Source organism: Erpetoichthys calabaricus, chromosome 6, assembly GCF_900747795.2.
Source record: "Erpetoichthys calabaricus chromosome 6, fErpCal1.3, whole genome shotgun sequence".
Lineage (NCBI taxonomy): Eukaryota > Metazoa > Chordata > Cladistia > Polypteriformes > Polypteridae > Erpetoichthys > Erpetoichthys calabaricus.
This window is the reverse complement of record NC_041399.2, coordinates 155,708,282-155,731,780: the sequence shown is the minus strand read 5'-3', so window position 1 is coordinate 155,731,780 and position 23,499 is coordinate 155,708,282. Positions and strand designations below refer to the sequence as shown.

Below are 23,499 nucleotides of genomic sequence, written 5' to 3'. Positions count from 1 at the left end.
CAGCACAGGCGAATCGATTACAGCTCCAAAACAGCACGTCCCAAATACTGGACATGCAACGACGCGCCTCTCAAACGGCACAAGCAAAAGATACATGTCACGGACATCAACGCCAGACACCTGCTAAACGCTTGCGCCACTTACCTGACAACGCGTTCAATAATGAGTGCACTATTCAGGAAAATTCATTGGGATTAATGAATGTCATCAAATACTGGACATACACCGACGCGCCTCTCACACGGCACAAGCAAAAAATACACGTCACGGACATCAACGACAGACACCTGCTAAACGCTTGCGCCAGTTAGCTGACAATGCGTTCAATAATGAGTCCACTATTCAGGAAAATTCATTGGGATTAATGAATGTCATTTGCAATCATTGTCATTCACTTAACTTCCCTGAAGAAACAACTGGCAATACAAGTAATGAATTTACACGTTGTTGTCAATAGGGTCAAATTAGACTGCTTCCTTTACATTCATATCCTGAATATCTACAGAAGCTTCTAACTAACAATGTACCTGAAAGTAAAAACTTTATGAACTGCATTAGATCCTACAAATCGCTATCCACTATAAACATGAACAGTAGCAATGCACGTGACATCCGTCTTGCAAAACTGTTAATTATTGATGAATGTACAATGGCATCCAGTCACTTACTCAACACCATTGATAAACTTCTACAAACGTTGATGAATAATAATATTCCCTTTGGAGGAAAGGTGCTTTTATTAGGAGGGTATTTTAGACAATGCTTGGCTATTGTTCCACATGCCATGCGCTCAGCTATTGTTCAGTCCACCTTAAAATACGCAGACAATTGGCATTGCTTTCAAACGATACAGTTAGTACAAAACATGCGATGTCCAGATCCAGAATATAACAATTGGTTATTACAACTGGGAAAGGGTACACTCACCAATACAGATGGACTTCACCCACTTATTATTACAATTCCTCAAGCCTTTATCTGCGACAACTTAAGTTACAGAGATATTTGGAACAGCAATCTCATTAGACCAAATACCCCTTTTAACACAACGCACTATATTATGTCCAAAAAATATTAATGTTGATCACATAAATAACCAGGTCATTGCATTACTTCCTGGAGAGGCACGACTCTTTCTAAGCTCTGACAAAGTTCACTCTGATAACGACAATGACCATCTTAATTTCCCCTTACAATATTTAAACGCTATTAACCCAGCCGGATTACCACGACACAATCTTAGCCTTAAAAACGGAACAATAATCATGCTATTAAGAAACCTTAACACTAAACAGGGTTTATGCAATGGCACACGTTTAGTCGTCAACACCATGACACACAATGTTATTCAAGCGACAGTTCTTACAGGATCACATGCTAACAATACTGTTCTGATTCCTAGAATTCACCTTACAAGTTCTGACCTGGAATTACCTTTTACACTGAAACGCCGACAGTTCCCCATTAAACCTGCATTTGCCATGACCATCAACAAATCACAAGGACAAACCATGGACAAGGTTGGCATCTACCTCTCTGAACCCGTTTTTGGACATGGACAACTTTAGTTTGCCTTCTCACGAGTTCGACGTTCATCTGATGTTAAAGTTAAAGTTATAAGTACTCCATGCCAAGGAAAACTCATTCAAGGACAAGACACCATCTTTACTACTAATGTTCTGTACAAAGAAATTTTCCAATAAACCTTTACACTGTGCCAAACACTTTATTGTTTGCTTTCTATATGCATCATCCACATCTTCACACTATTCTATATCTCATTCATACATCTCACTCTTTGTCATTTCCCAACACCAGGGGTTGGCGAGCGAAGCGAGCAGGGGGCAGAGCCCCCTAGTTTATGATAACAGGAAACTGATTTTATGTATATTAAATCTGTACTGTTTTATATTTTTCATCTAATATAACAAATTTATTTTTGTTTGATAAAACAATGTATTTCTCCCAGTAGATCTACATTTCTTAATAGAAAAGCATTAACTTGAAAATATAATGCTAAATTCAGTTAATGTCAACAAATTTACCACACAATTCAGTTAAATTATCAAGTGTGCCCTGCTGTCCCATCTGGGGTTGGCTTCTGCCTTGTTTCTAATTCTGATGTGATAGACAGCAGAACCACAAACCCTGACCTGGATAAGTGATGTGGTAATGGCTGAATAGATGATTTTTACATGGATTTTCCTTTCAAGAGAAAATCTTTTATAAAATTCTGACCTCTAGTGGTAAAATAAATTTAGCCCAGAGCTCTCTACCTAATTTTCTACATTTTCTTTATGTAAACTCTAAGTTTGTTCATAAGAAGTATGATTCACATTTACTGCAAATCAACATTTATTATATTTCATCAATATTAACAATTAAGCAAAACTCTACTCAATACCAAAACTGGTATTTGTACAATGAGAACAAATCTACTATTGATGCAAGTATACATTTTCTTTTTATCTCTAATTCCTTATTCTCCTGAAGTACATGAAATGCTAAAAAGTAAAACTGCGATACAATAAATCAAGACTATCTTTGATGAGTAAAAAAACTACAGTAAAACATTATTTATCAGAATCGTGTGTAGTGGATTTACCTGGTAACAAGTTTACATGTTAAATTGCTTCAGAATTATTTTTTTTCTTGCAGTACACTCTTCTTTTTTTGCCTATCTCATTAATGTGATTGTTAAGTTAATTGGTTATACGTACTGGCCCAGCCCGAGTATGTGCATGAATATGCCCTGCACTAGACATGTGCCCCACCCAAAGCTGATTCTTGCTATGCATTCAGTTCTGTTGGGACTGGTTCTGGTTTCCTATGACTCTCATCTTAGAAAATAGAAGGTTCCATGAATTCAAATTTTAACTTTACCCAAAATTACTTCTAAGTGTAATACCGGTAAGAAAGTAAACATTTCAAACTCCCCTAACAGCAACAAAAACGTAGATATGCAAAATCAACTCAGAAAATACCTTTGGATACACAAACACGTCAAATTTATGTACCATTGCCCCAATTTCTTTCCACACGTTGGCAAAGTTCAGAGTGTCAATTATGGCTAAACATTCCATATAAAGGCTTAAAAGATTATCAGATAAATGCAACCAGAATCATAATAGATACTTCAGTATTTAAAACAGTCATCAACCACACATCTCTACTGATAACAAGTGCTTTGGAAAAATCCATTAAGCCTTGAAATTCATATTATATGGAATTGTCTTGCTTTCTCAATCATTTGTCTCAATGACTCATTCACTGTAAAGAGACCTTTCTTGTATGGACTGTTTAATCTCCTCACTATCATTGCTGCCAAAACTAACTAGAGAACTGTACAAAACCTGACTACAGGAGGCTGGGTCCATAAACTCAGTGGTGCTTGTTGGCCAGACTGTGCACTGGCAATAATATTTATGCAGCTAGTGAACAACTAGTGAACAGCACTGGAATCAAAATGACATCATACATTGCCATCATGGTTTGTTAAAAACAATGATTGCTACTGCTGAATAGATAGATAGATAGATAGATACTTTATAATGTGTACTGGTCCAGTTCACTACTGAACACAGCTGACTGCATGCATTAAATAAATACAGCTAACTCTCAGATCCATTTGGGTGTCTGATTTTCATTAATGGAAACTCCTGAAGAAAGGAAAATGTGTTCCAAAACTCTGGTCACAACCCGATTTGGTCATGACCAGAAGTAATTTCCCCCATAGGATTGTATGTAAATACAATTAATCTGTTCCGGACCGTACGAGCTGTATGTAAATATATATACACTCGCTCGTGCTCTCTCTCTCTCGCTCTCTCTCTCTCTCTCTTGCTCGCGCTCTCTCTCTCTTGCTCACTTACGCTCTCTCTCGCTCGTGCTCTCTCGCTCACGCTCTCTCTCTCGCTTGCTCGCGCTCTCTCTCTCTCTCTCTCTCGCTCGCGCTCTATCTCTCTCGTTTGCTCGCTGCACACGGAATGTACAGGGAGAGACTAAACACGTGCGGAAATCATTGGCGCGTACGAACTGGAAGGGAAACTGGTTTGTTCGTCGCCCGAGTGTGTGGTCGTGAACAAATGCAAAAGTTTGGCAAACATTTTGGTCATAACCCGATTTGTACGTGGTCCGAGACGTTCGTGACTTGAGTTTCCACTGTGTATATATATATATATACAGTAATCCCTCGCTATATCGCGCTTAGACTTTTGTGGCTTCACTCTATCGCGATTTTTATATGTAAGCATATCTAAATATATATCGCAGATTTTTCGCTGGTTCGCAGATTTCTGCAGACAATGGGTCTTTAAATTTCTGGTGCATACTTCCTCAGTTGGTTTTTCCGGTTGATTTCATACAAGGGACGCTATTGGTGGATGGCCGAGAAGCTACCCAATCATAGTATCATAGCAAGTATTACGTATTAAATAAAACTCCTCAAATATATTGTGAGCAGGAGGGCTGTTCGCACCCCTAAAGGAAAAAAACGCTGAAAGACTACCTTCCCATTGTTCCCTTCCTTGCTGGGCTTACTTGCGGCTGCTTTGTCGCGCGATATGCTTCCCACGCGGTGCTTTTGACTGTTTGCTTTTTTTCTCTCTCTCTGACATTCTTTGCTCCTGACGGAGGGGGTGTGAGCAGGGGGGCTGTTCACACCCCTAGATGATACGGACGCTCCTCTAAAAAATGCTGAATGACTACCTTCACATTGCTCCCTTCCTTGCTGAGCTTACTTGCAGCTGCTTTGTCATGCGATATGCTTCGCATACTTAAAAGCCTGAACTGCACCTATTGATTTTTGATTGTTTGCTTTTCTCTCTCTCTCTCTCTCTGAGACAATCTCTGCTCCTGACGCACACTCCTTTGAAGAGGAAGATATGTTTGCATTCTCTAATTGTGAGACGGAACTGTCATCTCTGCCTTGTCATGGAGCACGTTTAATCTTTTGAAAAAGAGACAAATGTTTGTTTGCAGTGTTTCAATAAAGTTCCTGTCTCTACAACCTCCTGTGTTTCTGTGCAAATCTGTGACCCAAGCGTGACAATATAAAAATAACCATATTAACATATGGTTTTTACTTCACAGATTTTCACCTTTCACAGGGGGTTCTGGAACGCAACCCCCGCGATTCAGGAGGGATCATTGTAGTTCAAAAGTCAAACTGCAATTATTAATGAATAATGGATTATAATTGCTACGAATCATTTAGAGTGCCTTATGATATATGACGTTTTTCGTTTCACCATCAGGAACAAGAACGTATAAATTATTTCCTGATCCTGCTCTGGAACAGGCGATGTATAGCTGGCCATGTGAAAAGAATGATTCTATGAGGTAAACTCTAGTAACTTTAAGTGATTGTCCTTTCGCTTTATTTATGAACATCACAAATGCAAGATGTACTGGAATTTGAAGTTGTATGAATTTGAAAGGGAGTTCATTGCAAATCATAGGTATACATGGAATGAAAACATCCTCTCACTTCCGATTCGGAAATAGTATAGTAGAATAGTAGCCTCGATTAGGTGTGGATAATGCGACAGTGTTGCCGCATTTCTCACAACCTTGATATATAATTTTTTTCTGAATTAAATTAGAATTTACTGTTTTAGGGGTTTCCTTAATATTTTTAATAATGTTCACGCATTTAAAATTTGTTATTAATCATCAAAACTGTAGCTTATGGATAACTCTTCCACTCACTTGGTGAATGCACTGTGACGAACATTGGGACAGACAAACTTTCTTGCTTATTAGATGTTCTCATATTGTTGTTAACTTTATCAACTACAGTATTTACCGGTATGTTTAAAATTAATAACAAATGATGAAGATCTATCTTAGTGCTGGATGATGCTGAAAATATATCAACTGCCCACGTATCAAATTACCAAAGGTGAAAACACAGTCTGCGACTGATTAATCACTGAAATTGCAATGAGGAAAGCAAGTAGTTGTCATGAAGAATGATAGCCATCATAAAAACAGAAAACAAAACAAAAAGTAATATAAGGAACTGTGGGCAGCAGTAATAGGTTAAACCTGTTGTGCCCCGCACTTCTTTTTTTTCATGCATTCACTTGTCAACTCCATGCAATTTTTTTCAGCCCACTTTATAAGTCAATGTAAACAGAAAAAACATAAAAAACTGATTGCTTATGAGGTAGAAAATGATAAACAATTTTTTTCTTTCTACATTACTTGTATGTTTGTGTGTTTATGTGAATACTTTTGTGATTGTGCTTTTAATAGACTGATGTCCTATTCACAGTTAATTCTGCCCTTGTGTCCATTGTTACCAGGAGCATTTTCAGATTATGGGAAGGAATGCTGTCAGTACTAAGAGAAGAGTTTGGGAGCTGGAAAAAAAACATAGAAATAAACAGAGCTAAATGTTCCATCACCTTTAAGACAACCCCTATAATCTAGAAAAAAAACAGTATGGAACACAGGGAAAATCTACATTCACAAGTAGAAGGAAAGAAGTGTGGCCTTTGTACTGTTAGCATGTTTATCTTGTGTATGGATGTGTTCCTCTTATCTTAAACTGATTTCCACCCACACTTAGCTTCTTAAGATTATCTGGTGTCTTTAAGTTGACCCAGCTTCAGTGAGGTTAACTGTGTGTTTGTATATTTTCTACAATGAATAATGAACTGGGCTATCCTGGATCAAATTCAAACCTTTTGCCCAAAAGCCAACCGGAATATGCTCCCTACAACTCTGTGGATTACCATATCTTCTACTTTCGTCTTCTTCTTTCGGCTGCTCCCGTTAGGGGTTGCTGCAGTGAATCATTTTCGTCCATTTCTTTCTGTCCTCTGCATCATGTTCTGTTACACCCATCACCAGCATGTCCTCTCTCACCACATCCATAAACCTTCTCTTGCGCCTTCCTCTTTTTCTCTTGCCTGGCAGCTCTATCCTTAGCATCCTTCTCCCAATATACTCAGCATCTCTCCTCTGCACATGTCCAAACCAACTCAATCTCGCCTCACTGACTTTGTCTCCCAACCGTCCAACTTGAAATGATCCTTTAATGTACTCATTTCTAATCCTATCCATCCTTGTCACACCCAATGGAAATCTTAGCATCTTTAACTCTTCTACCTCCAGCTCCTACTTTCTGGTCAATGCCAGTGTCTCCAAACCATATAACATAGCTGATCTCACTACAGTCCTGTAGACCTTCCCTTTCACTCTTGCTGATATCCGTCTGTCACAAATCACTCCTGACACTCTTCTCCACCCATTCCAAACCTGCCTGCATTCTCTTTTTCACCTCTCTTCCACAATCCCCATTACTCTGTACTGTTGATCCCAAGTATTTAAACTCATCCACCTTCGCCAACTCTACTCCTTGCACCCTCACCATTCCACTGACCTCCCTCTTATTTACACACATGTACTCTCTGTCTTGTTCCTACTGACCTTCATTCCTGTCCTCTCTAGAGCATATCTCCACCTCTCTAGGGTCTCCTCAACCTGTTCCCTACAGATCACAATGTCATCAGCAAACATCATAGTCCACAGGGTCTCATGTCTAATCTTGTCTGTCAACCTGTCCACCCTGATGTAATCCCACCTCCACTTTGAATGCATCCGTCACTCCTACCGCAGATCTCACCACGGTCACACTTCCCTCGTACATATCCTGTACAACTCTTACATACTTCTCTGCCACTCCCGACTTCCTCATACAATATCACAACTCCTCTCGAGGCACCCTGTCATATGCTTTCTCCAGGTCCACAAAGATGCAATGCAACTCCTTCTGGCCTTCTCTATACTTCTCCATCAACACCCTCAGAGCAAACATCACATCTGTGGTGCTCTTTCTTGGCATGAAACCATACTGCTGCTCACTAATCATCACCTCACTTCTTAACCTAGCTTCCAATACACTTTCCCATAATTTCATGCTGTGGCTCATGAATTTTATCCCCCTGTAGTTACAACAGTCCTGCACATTCCCCTTATTCTTAAATATCTGCACCAGTACACTTCTTCTCCACTCCTCAGGCATCCTCACACTTTCCAAGATACCATTAAACAATCTGGTTAAAAACTCCATTGCCATCTCTCCTAAACACCTCCATGCTTCCACAGGTATGTCATCTGGACCAACAGCTTTTCCATTCTTCATCCTCTTCATAGCTGTCTTCACTTCCTCCTTGCTAATCCGTTGCACTTCCTGATTCACTATCTCCACATCATCCAACCTCTTCTCTCTCATTCTCTTCATTCATCAGCCTCTCAAAGTACTCTTTCATCTGCTCAACACACTCTCTTTGCTTTTTCAGTATGTTTCCATCTTTGTCCTTTATCACCCTAACCTGCTGCACATCTTTCCCAGCTCGCTCCCTCTGTCTAGCCAATCAGTACATGTCCTTTTCTCCCTCCTTAGTGTCTAACTCCTCATACAACTCATGATACGCCTTTTCTTTAGCCTTTGCCACCTCTCTCTTCACCAAGCGCCTTATCTCCTTGTACTCTTGTCTACTTTCTGCATCTCTCTGACTATTCCACTTCTTCTTTGCCATCTTCTTCCTCTGTATACTCTCCTGTACTTCCCCATTCCACCACCAGCTTTCCTTTTCCTCCTTCCTCTGTCCAGATGTCACGCCAAGCACCCTTCTTGCTGTCACACTTACTACATCTGCTGTAGTTTCCCAACTGTCTGGTAATTCTTCACTACCACCCAGTGCCTGTCTTACCTTCTCCCTAAACTCAACCTTGCAGTCTTCCTTTTTCAACTTCCACCATTTGATCCTTGGCTCTGCCCTAACTCTCTTCCTCTTCTTGATCTTCAACGTCATCCTACAGACCACCATCCTATGCTGCTTAACTACATTTCCCCCTGCCACCACTTTGCACTCTTCAATCTCCTTCAGATTGACTCTTCTGCATAGGATGTAATCTACCTGAGTGCATCTTCCTTCACTCTTGTACATAACTCTATGTTCCTCCCTCTTCTTAAAATACGTATTCACCACAGCCATGTCCATCCTTTTGGCAAAATCCACTATCATCTGACCTTCTTCATTCCTCTCCTTGACACCATACCTACCCATCACCACCTCGTCTCCTCTGTTCCCCTCACCAACATGTCCATTGAAATCCGCTCCAATCACCACTTTCTGTCCCTTGGGTACGCTGTTCATCACTTTATCCAGCTCACTCCAAAAATCTTCTTTCTTATCCATTGCACACCCAACTTGTGGGACATATGCACTGTGAAGGATTGCCGGCTTTCTACTCCGGCCCTCACCCCCAGGCCGCCAGGAGGAGCTCTCCCAGCAGCTTGGACATGCCCCGAGTTCCAGCAGGGCCTCATGGACTATGTAGTTTTTATACACAGCCCTGCTGGATACCTTGGGGGCCACCAGGCATCGCTGTAGGGGGGCTCGTAGGCTCGCATGTGCCCTATAACCCGGGAGTACGGCACGGTCACGTGACAGGAAGAAACGATGTGCTCCCGGGTTGAAGAAAAGGACTGTTTACCCTGACCCAGAAGGGAAAAGGAACTGTGGACTGTTGAATGGGAACACCTCCGGGTCAGGGTGTATAAAAGGACTCTGGGAAGCCCAGTACACTGAGCTGAGCTGGGAGGAAGGGTGGCAAAGTGTCTGGGAGTGTGGAGGATTGATTATTGTGGTTTGTTATTGAGTATTGTGGAGAGGAGGGTGCTTTGTGCACTTATTTATAATAATAAATATTATATTTGGACTTTTACCTGGTGTCTGACGTCTAGTCTGAGGGTTCAAGGGGTCACGGAGACCTCAATCTGTCACAGTTGGCGTAGTCGGCAGGATTCTCTGGCCGTCGATTTTGGCAGAGGACCTGTACATAAATAAATTTTACTGTGGGCAGAGAACCCGGAGAAGGCAGCGTCCAGACATGCAGAAAAATCGCCAAACCTCACCTTTACCAAGGACGTCATGGGAAAGAAGAAGACAAAGCAGAGCGCCAGCAACAGCGGAGGTCTAATGCTCAACATTGCCTGCTCTCATGATGAACCACGGAGTGGCTACGTGCTTCGGGAGAAGCATCCGGAAGAGGACGATGGAAATGAGGTATGTGCCGGGAGTGAATTTGAAAACTTATTTAAAATAACGCATTTTGTCCCGTGCGCATACCTCCCAGGGGTCCATCCGGAGGTTCTGCGGGAGGCAGGAGAGAATGCAGAAGGCAGTAGTGCACTCACATCAGTGGAGCAGTCAAGTGAGAAAGACTTCCGCATGTCGGGTGCTGGCGACGGACACGTGACCCACCCCGAAGGAGAAGGTCAGTGTCCAGCTGTTTACGTCTTCAACCCGGAAAAGACGGACTGGGTTTTTCCGAAAAGGAAGGGGGAGGCGAGCGAAGCACCGCTCAACCCGCAAGAAGGTAAGGGGGGCTGGGATGTAGCTGTTCGATCTGTCGACAAATTATTAAAGACAGACGGCAGTTTGCCAAAGAAGGCAACCCGGCCCTCGGACGAAGAAAACTCTAAATCCCAGATGCCTCCGCGAATCCCGTCAGAGCACGTGCCGACAGCGGACGTGCTCATTGGCTCCCAGCTGGAGGGTAAGGCTAGTGATCTCCTGAGCATACCTCCGGCTGAATTAAATAACTTTTTGGACGTGCACGAGCTGGAGAAGTTGCTTCAGCCTGTGCACAGTTTCTTACAGGTTGTGGCGACGATAAAGAAGATCGTTGGGGATATGGGAGCAGCGGCCGAAGTGCCTTTTAGAAAGGTGGAGGAATACCTGCGGCGACTAGGTAGGGAGCGTCCCGTGTTATATGATTTGGCGGTACAAGTAGGAAATGCCGGTACCATATATAATGAAATAGGGACGCAGTCTGAAACGGGCCCGCAATTGATAAGTAGCGGGAGCCAAACCACTGCGAGCCCTACAAGAGAGAGTGGGATAAGGACAGAAGGGGCGGAGGAAGCGCCAATCAAACCGGAGCAGTTGGAAGGTACTGTCTCTCGGGGCGATAAGGTGCTGAAGACGCCGCCTCGGGTTAATGTAAAGTCAAAGGGCGTTCAGACAGTAAAAGGACTCTTTTCTGTTAATAAAGAGATCCAAACTGCGGACAAGCCCCAGATTAAAAAGGAGATCCTAAAAGAGAAACGGGAGTCTCCTGAAAAAGTGATAAGGGAGTTGTCATTAGTTACTGGAGGGGCGGAGGAAGTGCCAATCAAACCAGGGCAGCTGGAAAGTGCTGTTACCCGGAATGATGTGGTGCTAATGACGCCGCCTCCTATAATACATAGGACAACGGGCGTGCAAACAGCAAAGAGGCTCTCTCTTCTCCATAGAGAGCCTCACGCTGTGCACAAGCCCCAGAGTAAGCAGGAGATCCCCGAAATAAAAAGCGGGTCTCTTGACAAAGTAAAGAAACGGGCAGAGAGCAGCAAAGCGGCCGAAAAACCCTCCTTAGCGGAGGAGAGGGTGGAGCTGACAGAATTCCCGAGATGTTTCAGGTCTCGGGAAAGAGAGACTACCAGGAGGGCAGCGTCGGTGCTACAACTGCCGTCGACCAGGCCATTTGTGGCGAAGTTGTCCCCAGAGGACAGGGGAGCGGTGGGACAGAAGATACACCGTTCCCCCAAGGTTTGCTGGGGAGCCTAGACAACGTCGCCAAGGTTCGGCTAACGCGTCCTCCTGGAGGAGGACGTCCCTCGTGGGGCTGGTCGCTTCACCCCAGTTGGCTTCGCTAAGGGGGGGGTATTGTGAAGGATTGCTGGCTTTCTACTCCGGCCCTCACCCCCAGGCCGCCAGGAGGAGCTCTCCCAGCAGCTTGGACATGCCCCGAGTTCCAGCAGGGCCTCATGGACTATGTAGTTTTTATACACAGCCCTGCTGGATACCTTGGGGGCCACCAGGCATCGCTGTAGGGGGGCTCGTAGGCTCGCATGTGCCCTATAACCCGGGAGTACGGCACGGTCACGTGACAGGAAGAAACGATGTGCTCCCGGGTTGAAGAAAAGGACTGTTTACCCTGACCCAGAAGGGAAAAGGAACTGTGGACTGTTGAATGGGAACACCTCCGGGTCAGGGTGTATAAAAGGACTCTGGGAAGCCCAGTACACTGAGCTGAGCTGGGAGGAAGGGTGGCAAAGTGTCTGGGAGTGTGGAGGATTGATTATTGTGGTTTGTTATTGAGTATTGTGGAGAGGAGGGTGCTTTGTGCACTTATTTATAATAATAAATATTATATTTGGACTTTTACCCGGTGTCTGACGTCTAGTCTGAGGGTTCAAGGGGTCACGGAGACCTCAATCTGTCACAGCACTAACAACATTCATCATCACACCTCCAATTTCCAGCTTCGTAATCATTACTTTGTCTGACACTCTTTTCACCTCAAAACACTCTTGACATACTGTTCCTTCAGAATAACCCCTACTCCATTTCTTCTCCTATCCACACCATGACAGAACAATTTGAATCCACCTCCAATCCACCCGGCCTTACTCCCCTTCCATTTAGTCTCTTGCACGCACAATATATCAACCTTCCTTCTCTCCATCATATCTGCTAACTCTCTCCCATTACCAGTCATACTGCCAACATTCAAAGTTCCTACCCTCAGTTCCACTCTCTTTACCTTCCTCCTGTCCTCCTGCCTCCGGACACATCTCCCCCCTCTTCTTCTCCTTCTTATTCTTCTTCTTCAGCCAACAGTAGCTCGATTTCCGCCCGCATCCTGTTGGCTAACAGTACTGGTTGTGGTCGTTGTTAACCCGGGGCTCGACCGATCCAGTATGGAAATTTGCATTGTTGTCCGCACTTTGATTTGGAAAAATTTTACACCGGATGCCCTTCCTGATGTAACCCTCCCCATTTATCCGGGCTTGGTACCGGTACGAAGAAACACACTGGTTTTTGCATCCCCTGTGGCTGGGTTGTGGATTACCATATGCAATTATATATTTCTATATTTTTTAAATATTTATTTAAAAAAACATTCTCTATATGTAGCCAGATCACTTTCTCACATGGTAACATTATGTAACAAATTTAAAAACACAATGCCTAAATTTCAATTTAGCTGGTATTACTAAAATAGTGTAGGTACAAAATGATTGTTGAAGCATAATCACATGTGCACAACTGACTAAAGGTTAAAGTTAGTTCTGAATATAAAGCTTGCTTTTAGTTTAGTCCAAAAAGACACTATGCTCTACATTTACTAACATTACCTCTACAATACCTCTATAATTTATAATTCACTGAAAAAAACATATACAAAAACAAAGAATCAACATCATCACAAGAACTGTGTATCATGAGCTTCATGAAATAGATTTCAATGCCCAAGCCTAAGATCACTATATCCAATGCCAAGCATCAGCCAGAGAAGTATAAAGCACACCACCACGGATTCTGGACACATGAAAACGTGTTTTCTGGAGTGACCAGCAAGCCCGCAATTCTCGAAAGAATGGCAAATCAAAGAATGGCAATCACCTCATGGAGGGTGGGTGCGTCCTGGGAAATGTCATTTAATTAAATAAATATATCCATATTACTAACCGAGAATGCTAAACCGGATGATGGACGCAGGCACATCCGGCCATGGGCCGTAGCTGCAAAAAGACGTACTGCGCAGGCGCAAGAAAGGGCGGACGGGATACACACCAAGAGGGGGATTTAGGGCGGACGGGATACACACCAAGAGGGGGATTTAACAAGCCCCTGGAACACAAAAAAAAAGAACACAAAACCGCCCCACACACCCTACAAGCAACGGACGGGACACACACAAAGAGGGGGATTCAACAAGCCCCTGGAACACAAAAAGAAAGAAGACGCTCGCTCAACAACAATCCTCACCCACACACCCCCCCCCCCAATCAATAAGAAGTGACACCCAAAGCCACATATCTAAAGTAAACGTCCATATTAAACATACGTCATCTCAAAACCTTCACACTAGGCAGCATAGGTGGATCTCATTAAAATAAAGCACTATTAACCGAAAAAACTGGAGAAAAGGCTCCATATTAACAGTGAGTACGATCCTACTAAATACTTATCCATATTTCGCACGCTGAGGAACAAACAAGTCATGCATACACGGTCACGGGTACAAAACTATTCGGATCGGATAACGGAACAAAACACACGAACACGAATGAAACAAAAAGAATACACGGCGGCGCATACAATGCGCTTCGGAAAATACGTGAGAAAAAATGTCTCGGATCAAAAAACGCAAAGCTCAAGTAACCCCGTTACAGAGACGTGCCCAAATGGACAGACACATTGAACGTAGATGCATACAGCGCGCGTCTCAAAGTGCTGCATCAAAACAAGCACGATTTCAAAAGAAAGAGCTTGCGACTCAGACATACAAAAAAGGGAGCAAAGCAACGCGCATATGACCGGCCAGAAAACAAGCAAGCAGGACTCAAAAAGCAGAAAGCTCAACTGACCGACATACAAAAACGGACAAGGCACGATACAAACAATGCACGACGTAGAGTGAAACGGACTTTGCGCAAAGCGGAGGCGGATCAATTAAAACTCAAAAATAGCGCGTCACAAATAATGGACATGCAACAACGCGGCACTCAAACACCACAAGCAAAACATGCCCGTCGCAGACATCAACACCAGACGTCTGCTAAACTCTTACGCCAGTTGGCTGACAACGCTTTCAATAATGAGTCCACTATTGAGGAAAATTCATTGGGATTAATGAATGTCATTTGCAATCATTGTCATTCACTTAACTTCACAGAAGAAACAACTGGCAATACAAATAATGAATTTACACGTTGTTGTCAAAAGGGGCAGATTAGACTGTTAATGTTAATCACATTAATAACCAGGTCATTTCATTACTTCCTGGAGAGACACGGCTCTTTCTAAGCTCTGACAAAGTTGACTCTGATGACGACAATGAACATCTGAATTTCCCATTAGAATATTTGGACACTATTAACCCGGATGGATGACCACAACACAACCTTACCCTTAAAAACGGAACAATAATCATGCTATTAAGAAACCTTAACACTAAACAGGGTTTATGCAATGGCACACGGTTAGTCGTCAACACCATAACACACGATGTTATTCAAGCAACAGTTCTTTCAGATTCACATGCTAACAATACTGTTCTCATTCTTGGAATTGACCTTACGAGTTCTGACCTAGAATTACCTTTTACATTGAAACACCGACAGTTCCCCATTAAACCTGCATTAGCCATGACCAGCAAAAAATCACAAGAACAAACCATGGACAAGGTTGGCATCTACCTCTCTGAACCCGTTTTTGGACATGCACAACTTTATTTTGCCTTCTCATGTGTTCGACGTTCATCTCACAATAAAGTTAAAATTAAAAATGATACATGCCAAGGAAGACTCATTCAAAGACAAGACACCATCTTTACTACTAATGTTGTATACAGAGAAATATTCCAATAAAACATTACTCTATGCCAAACACTCTATTTTGTATTTATATAGGCATCATCCAAACCTGCACACTATTCTATATCTAATTCATACATCTCACTCTTTGTCATGCACCAACGCCAGGGGTTGGCGAGCGAAGCGAGCAGGGGGCGGAGCCCCCTAGTTTGTACTAAAGCGGTTTCTTTTTGGAGCTGTGACTCATGCGGTTGTGGTGTTTCAGAAGCGTGTTGTAGGCCCCCTGTTTCCATCAGGACGTAAATGCATGACAATATCGCGGTGAAACTGAGGCTCACCGTCATCACTTTGAAACCCAATTGCCACTTCATTAACGATGGGAACATTGTATCGTCTTGGATCCTGTTCTTTGTCCTTTATTAGCACTAAGGCAATTGTAGTTGGTGCCACACCGTCCGCCTCTGCTTTTGTATTGGCTTCTCTTTCAACCTCATGTAGCATTTTTATACAGTTTGCTAATGGGTGATTGTTTATGACTTCAGCTACGTTTCTCATTATTAGCTCTGTGGTTGATACACTGCGTCATCTAGATGTAACACGTACATTTGTGCACATTTGCGGTGGTGATTTGGCTCAGGGTGCACTGTTCCAATCCGATGCAATATTTGTCAATACACGCGAAAGCAGTATGGGCCATTCCCAGGGGGGAAGCCGGTGCGTGATGAAATATCATGGAGGGTGGGTGCGTCCTGGAACAGTTCATTTCAACGCGCTTCTGTTATTGTTTTTCTTCATGCAGTCTCGTTTTTGTTTGTTTATGGCTGTGTCGTCGTATATGCGGTGGTGTGTCCAGTTGCGTCCGGGCGGCTGTACAACTTGGTGTGCACGCTTTACCTCAGGTTTAGTTCACAGGTCGTAGGCATGGTAAACTTTCCATTTAATTCAATAACCCCATTTGAACTAAAGTGGTTTCTTTGTGTGGGCGCCTTCGTTCATTGTTTTTATCCATGTTGTTTGGGCGCCACCTACTGACTCTGGGAAGCCGCTGCGTTTGACTCTGGGGCGCCGCGGCGCACTGCGCATGCGTGTCGGTGCCTCGGTGCATAAATTAAAACTGTGGATTAATAATGTAGATTAATCACACTTCACTATATGGCAGTCTGATGGATGAATCTACGTTTGGCAGATGCCACGACAGCGCAACTTTACTACAACGCCTACTGTAAAGTTCGGTAGAGGAGGGATAATGGTCTGGGGCAGTGTTTCAGAGTCTGGACTACAGCCCATGGTTCCAGTGATGGATGCTGTTAATGCTACACCATATAAACATATTTTAAACAATAGTGCACTTCTTCCTTTCTGGCAACAGTTTAGGAACGGCCTTGTTTCTGTTCCAACATTGCCGTACCCCACGCACAAAGCCAGGGGTACAGTCAAGGTAAAGACATAGACGTGTTTTGACAAGTTTGATGTGGAGAAACTGAAATGGCCTGCACAGAACCCTGACCCTGACCTACTGAACTCCTTTGGGATGAATTGAAACACCGATTACATAATTAATTCTGCAATTTCCCTGCTTTATTTCAAAATATGATAAAAATGATTTCTTAGGGATTCACACTGAGTGCAGGTTATCATCTCAACAGCTCTTCTATCAGATTTTTTCAGCAGCACATACAGATGGTACAAGACCATAAATCTTGGCTCTGTCATTCTAACTAATAGATAAAATCCACTTACGTCAACTCTCCAGACTTGAGCAAATTTACTTCTGCATCCTGTACAGTTGATATCTGCTCCTCTATTTCATTTGAAGAAGTGAAATTTGAGTTTGAGTTTCTAGAAACAAAAATAAATATGAATATAAATAACTACATAAAACTGATTTCAAATCATCTTAAACTTATGGTGTTAGGATAGGCTTCCATTCAATGACCTTGAACTAGATTTAATTGGATTTCATAGATGATAGATGAACTACAATTATCATAACAAATATACAGTACATACAGTGTGAGCCTGATGATGCCACCATAGATTCGCTGTCTATGACAGCAGTGGCAGTCACGCAAAGACAGTTCAGTAACTGGTCTGCTGCTCATTCCTACCGCTTAACGTCGGCACTTATATGCTTACACTGTTAGCTGCGCACTGACTCTCTATTAAACACTAAACCAATGACAAAGAAACACAGCTGCCCTTTCAAAAAATTCAATGGAATACAAGCATACAAGGATACTCTTAACAGGCTCTCTGCAGGTCTGCAGGCTTACCATGTGACATGTTTGTCACATGATGTTTAGAACATTTAAAATTTCAAGTTCTGTCCAGCCCAATTGCTCACTCTTCTTTCCTCTCTCCTCCAGACTGTGTCTGCCCCAGCTGCTGCTTCTGAGCCACTGAACCTGCTCAAAATGGAAGACTTTGTGTTCTTTTAATCTGAAGAAGGGAGCTAGTGTTGGGCAACTGTATGTTGAAGAAAAACTCTTTTTTGAATAAAGTCTACAGTGTCCCCACCTGATCAGCAATAAGGTTATACTTCCCTGGAAACCTGGTCTCTTCTTCTTATCTCTTGTGCAACTCTTCAAACTAAGCATGACAAGTGGCATGTAAAGTTTTGGTCACCCTTGCTTAAAATGTCTGTTACTGTGCATAGTTAAGTATGCAAAAAACTAACTGATCACCAAAGGGCATAAAGGTAAAGATGACACATTTCTTATCAGCATTTTATGCAATAGTGTATCATTTTTGTTTTGAAGAATTGTACAGTGACAAAAGGAAAGGAGCACCATGCAAATGTTTGGGCACCCCAAGATATATGAGGTCTCAGATAACTTTAACCAAGGTCTCAGACTTTAATTGGCTTGTTAGGACAACCATCATTGTTAGGAAACTCCAGGTGATGCAAATTGCAAAGTTGTATCAATTCCCTGACTCTTCAGATCTTGTCCAACAATCAGCAGCCATGGACTCCTCTAAGTAGCTACCTAGCACTCTGAAAAATAAAATAATTGATGCTCACAAAGCAGTAGAAGGATAGAAAAGATACCAAAGTGTTTTCATGTAGCTGTTTCCTCAGTTTGTCATGTTATTAAGAAGTTAAGCAAAATGATATCTTAATGGCAGTTAACTTGGAACAGTGGAAGTCAAGTTGAGGTCTGGAAGACCAAGCTAACCTGGCTAAATAACAAAGATGGGGATGAGTGTAACATAGAGGGATACACATTTTTTAGGAAGGACAGGCAAAACAGAAAAGGAGGTGGGGTTGCTGTTTATGCCAAACAGGATTTAAATGAAAGTCCTCTTCAGTTGGATGATGAGCCCCATCTTAGTGAGGACATGTGGCTTCGCCTGGAAAATATTAGGGAAAGAGGTCTTATTTTAGGAGTGTGTTATAGACCACCCAATTCAGACAGTAATTTTAACACACATCTTTTTAGTAATATCAAAAAGGCAAGTTTACAGGGAGATATTATAATCATGGGGGACTTTAATTATCCAAATATTAACTGGGATAACATTGCAGATGGAGGAGCACAAGAGCAGGAGTTTTTAGAAGTAATCAGTGACTGTTTTTTAACACAGCATGTTAAAGCACCAACAAGGGGTGAAGCCTGCCTGGATTTAGTATTTTGTAATAATCAGGACAGAATTGAGGGTGTAGAGGTGATTGAACCACTAGGGTCAAGTGACCATAATGTAATACAATTCTCAGTATTTTGTAAGAGTACAGATGCAAAGACTAAAATTGTTAAGTTGAACTTTGGTAGGGCTAATTTTGAGCAGATGCGACGATGTCTAAGTATGATACACTGGGATAAGATTTTAAGTGGGGAGACAGTCGAGGAGGGGTGGAACAGGTTTAAAAATGTTTTTACATGTAATGCAGGACAGATATATACCTAAATTTGGAATTAATAGGAAACTTAAAAAAACTCCACAGTGGATTAATAAAGATTTAAAAAAGAAGTTGCAAAGGAAAAAACTGCTTTATAAAGCATATAAGACTAATGACTACAAAGTGATTCGTAGAGCGTATGAGAACATGAGGGCAACCATTAAGAAGGATATCAGGGAGGCTAAATGACAGTTGGAGAGGAATATAGCAGATAAGGCAAAAGACGACCCTCAGATATTCTTTCAGTATTTTAGTAGTAGAAGAACAGTCAAGGGGGAGGTCAAGTGCATCAGAAATAGTAAAGGGGAATTAAAAGATACAGTGAAATAGCGGATTCCCTAAACTTACATTTTTCTGAGGTGTTTACAAGTGAGCAAGTGGATAACCTCCCAGAGGTAATAGGTACTACTATGGAGGTACTGAGGGATTTGGAAATTGTAGAGGGAGAAGTGCTGCTCAGATTAAATAAGATGAAATCAAACAAATCACCAGGGCCAGATAATATTTACCCTCGAGTTCTTAAGGAGGCTAGCGAGTACATATATAAACCCTTGACACATATTTTTTGGAAGTCACTGTACACTGGAGAGATTCCGAAGGACTGGAAAATGGCAAATATAATCCAATTATATAAAAAGGGTGACAGGGCAGATCCAAGCAACTATAGGCCAGTAAGCTTAACATGCATCACAGGAAAATTAATGGAAGGAATTATTAAGGATAAGATTGAGCAACACCTGGCAAGGACAGGAGTTATTAGGAACAGTCAGCATGGGTTCATAAGAGGGAGGTCGTGTTTTACTAACATGCTGGATTTCTATGAGGAGGCAACAAAAGGATATGATCAAAGTGGAGCATATGATATTATTTATCTGGACTTTCAGAAAGCATTTGATAAGGTGCCATATGAAAGGTTGGGCATCAAATTAAAAGAAGTGGGAGTTCAGGGTGATGTTTTTAGATGGGTGCAGAATTGGCTCAGACACAGGAAGCAGATGGTGATGGTGAGAGGAACCTCATCAGAACTGGCTGATGTTAAGAGTGGTGTTCCACAGGGGTCAGTGCTAGGACCGCTGCTATTTTTAATATATATAAATGATTTAGATAGGAATATAAGTAACAAGCTGGTTAAGTTTGCAGGTGATACCAAGATAGGTGGATTAGCAGATAATTTGGAATCCGAAGGACTTGGATAGCATACAGGCTTGGGCAGATTTGTGGCAGATGAAATTTAATGTCAGTAAATGTAAAGTATTACACATAGGAAGTAAAAATGTTAGGTTTGAATACACAATGGGCGGTCGGAAAATCGAGAGTACACCTTATGAGAAGGATTTAGGAGTCATAGTGGACTCTAAGCTATCGACTTCCCGATAGTGTTCAGAAGCCATTAAGAAGGCTAACAGAATGTTAGGTTATATAGCACGATGTGTGGAGTACAAGTCCAAGGAGGTTATGCTCAACCTTTATAATGCACTGGTGAGGCCTTATCTTGAGTACTGTGTTCAGTTTTGGTCTCCAGGCTACAAAAAGGACATAGCAGCACTAGAAAAGGTCCAGAGAAGAGTGACTAGGCTGATTCCAGGGCTACAGGGGTTGAATTATGAGGAAAGATTAAAAGAGCTGAGCCTATACAGTTTAAGCAAAAGAAGATTAAGAGGCGACATGATTGAAGTGTTTAAAATTATGAAGGGAATCAGTACAGTGGATCAAGACTGTTGGAAACTTGTTAAGGGTAAATTTCACACAAACATTAGAAAGTTTTTCTTTACACAAAGAACAATAGACACTTGGAATAAGCTACCAAGTAGTGTGGTAGACAGTAAGACGTTGGGGACTTTCAAAACTTGACTTGATGTTTTTTTGGAAGAAATAAGTGGATAGGACTGGTGAGCTTTGTGGGGCTAAATGGCCTGTTCTCGTCTAGAGTGTTCTAATGTTCTAAAGAAAACTTTCTAAAAGAACTGCTCATTGTGTTGGAGCAGTGTTCTACTGTGCAGCGACAACTGAACAAATATGACCTTCATGATAGAGTAAGCAGAAGAAAACCTTTCCTGTGCCCTAGTGACAACCTTCAGCACCTGAAGTGTGCAAATGAACATCTAAGCAAGTCTGATGCATTTTGGAAACAAATTCAATGGACTGTGTGGCAGTAGCAGACCCATCGCCGGGTTTTTTGTCGGTGAGGGGTGCCAGAAGAACCAGCAACAGCTGCTATTTAATCAAATAAAGTACAGTAAAGAGTTTACAGGTGACGTGCTGAAAGATTCGTAAAGTGAAGGTTCCCCATAAGACACTTAAGCTTAGCACATCATTCCAGTAAATATCAGATTTTTTTTTTTTTATTTCAGATAATGTCTTCACTTACCGGCTTGGCAGAGTCCTCTTCTGAAGCTGACTTCCCGCGTTAGTGGTCAGTTGACGTACAGTTTTCATTCTACCCACGCATGGCTGAATACTCCCTTTATGCTGCTAAAAGCCAGCAAGCACCTGATTTCACATCAGTCAGGAAGAACGAAATGGGAAAACAATCGCAGTACGGGTATGGTAATAGTTTTACTACATTCGTTTATGTATTTTATGTCTTGTTGTTTAAGAATTTAGATGTAATCCCCAGGGATGTGTTAGATGTATGTAAGATGGTGTATATGTAGAAATAAAGTAAGGATATGAAGGTGTTCCTCCCCCTCTATCAGAATGGTAGGAGCCCATTACCTTTAAGTGACTGAACAGGAAATACTTAAAAGGCTCAGTGCCATTAGTAAGAGGGGAGTGTTTAGGATAGGTGTCGCTATTCTGCGTAATTGTAAAGGGTAATTTTTTTCCCTCCGTGCTCAAGGTTGTCTTAAAGGTATTTCCCAACCTTTTCAAGCCAGTAAATCTCTTAGATTTTGGGGAGAACTTCAGCATTTGGGGAGAGAGGTTTTGGGCTGTTACAGAGCCATTGGATCAGTTATTCGACCTTTTTCTTTCTACAATTTTATTTTTTTTGGCAGCTTTGGCCTATGTGCATGTTATCAGCCCTTGCCTATAATTACTATACATGATTTTTTTCAGTAATTTATCGAATTCTTCCTGTTTGTTGGATGTGACTATTTTGTTCTGCTGGATTGTTACATTTTATTATTTTTTTTATTGTTGTTGTGGATTTTGTCCTTTATCTCACCCAGAAATACTGGTTTATCTTTTTTTTTCTCAATTAACATTGGTGACTTTGATTTCAAGAGGCTTTGTACTTTATATGAGTTTTGGTGTACCTCGAGCACCATCCGGCTATGAACTACTAGCGGACACTGACTGAAGACAGTGTTTCATGACAGACTGATGATGTCAAAATAGAACTTTTTGTCCACAATATGTAAAGTTGTGTTTGGAGAGAAAAGTTTGCCGATTTTCCAGGAAAAGAACACCTCTCCAGCAATTAAGCATGGTGGTGGCTCGATCATGCTTTGGGCTTGTGCTGCAGCCAATAGCACAGGGAACATGTCACTGGTAATGGGAAGAATGGATTCAAATAAATACCAGCAGATTCCGTAAGCAAACGTCACACCATTTGTAAAAATGTTGAAGTTAAAAAGAAGATGGGTCCTACAACAAAATAATAATCCGAAACACACTTCAAAATCTGCAATGGAATACCTTATGAGGTGTAAGATGACAATTTTGTCAGTCCCCTGACTTAAACATCATTGAAAATCTGTGGCTAGATTTCAAAAGAGCAGTGCATGCAAGAAGGCTCAAGAATCTTGCAGAATTAGAAGGCTTTTTGTAAGGACAAATGGCCGAAAATACCCCAAGTATGAACTGAAACACTCTTAGGTGGGTACAAAAGCATTTACTTGCAAAAAGGGGTATTACTAAGTACTGACCATGTTGAGTGCCCAAACGTTTGCTTCAGGCCCTTTTCAATTTTTTGGCATTTTGTACCTGTGAATGATGGAAATAAAAACATAATCTTGCTTGAAATATTAAAGACTAGGGGGCTCCACCCCCTGCTCGCCCACCCCCAGGTTTGGTTTAGTGGATATACAATTTAAAGAGATTATTAGTTACATGGGAATTGTTACATATGCATTATTTTCACTTTTATTTTAAAACTTTTGTAAAAAACAATACTTTATTTCCGGTCCCAGGCGTGGTTACATCTCTTTCTCGCCGGACGTATAACGCTGCTCGTGTTGTGAAGGGGGTGCGGCTGAACGCACGCTAAGGAGAT

At 41.9% G+C, this 23,499-nt stretch overlaps 1 protein-coding gene across 1 annotated transcript in view; it reads right to left on the bottom strand.

The window, feature by feature from the left end:
• The window catches only part of LOC114653121 (FYVE and coiled-coil domain-containing protein 1), a 64,813-nt gene extending 43,094 nt beyond the window's left edge, over positions 1-21,719 (bottom strand). Inside the window, exons 1-2 of the mRNA XM_028803289.2 lie at positions 21,652-21,719; positions 17,126-17,224 (exon numbers count right to left, since the gene is read on the bottom strand). Of these exons, the coding sequence (XP_028659122.2) occupies positions 17,126-17,224; positions 21,652-21,719 (167 nt within the window). The remainder of the gene's footprint in view (positions 1-17,125; positions 17,225-21,651) is intronic.
• Between the last annotated feature and the right edge of the window lie 1,780 nt (positions 21,720-23,499).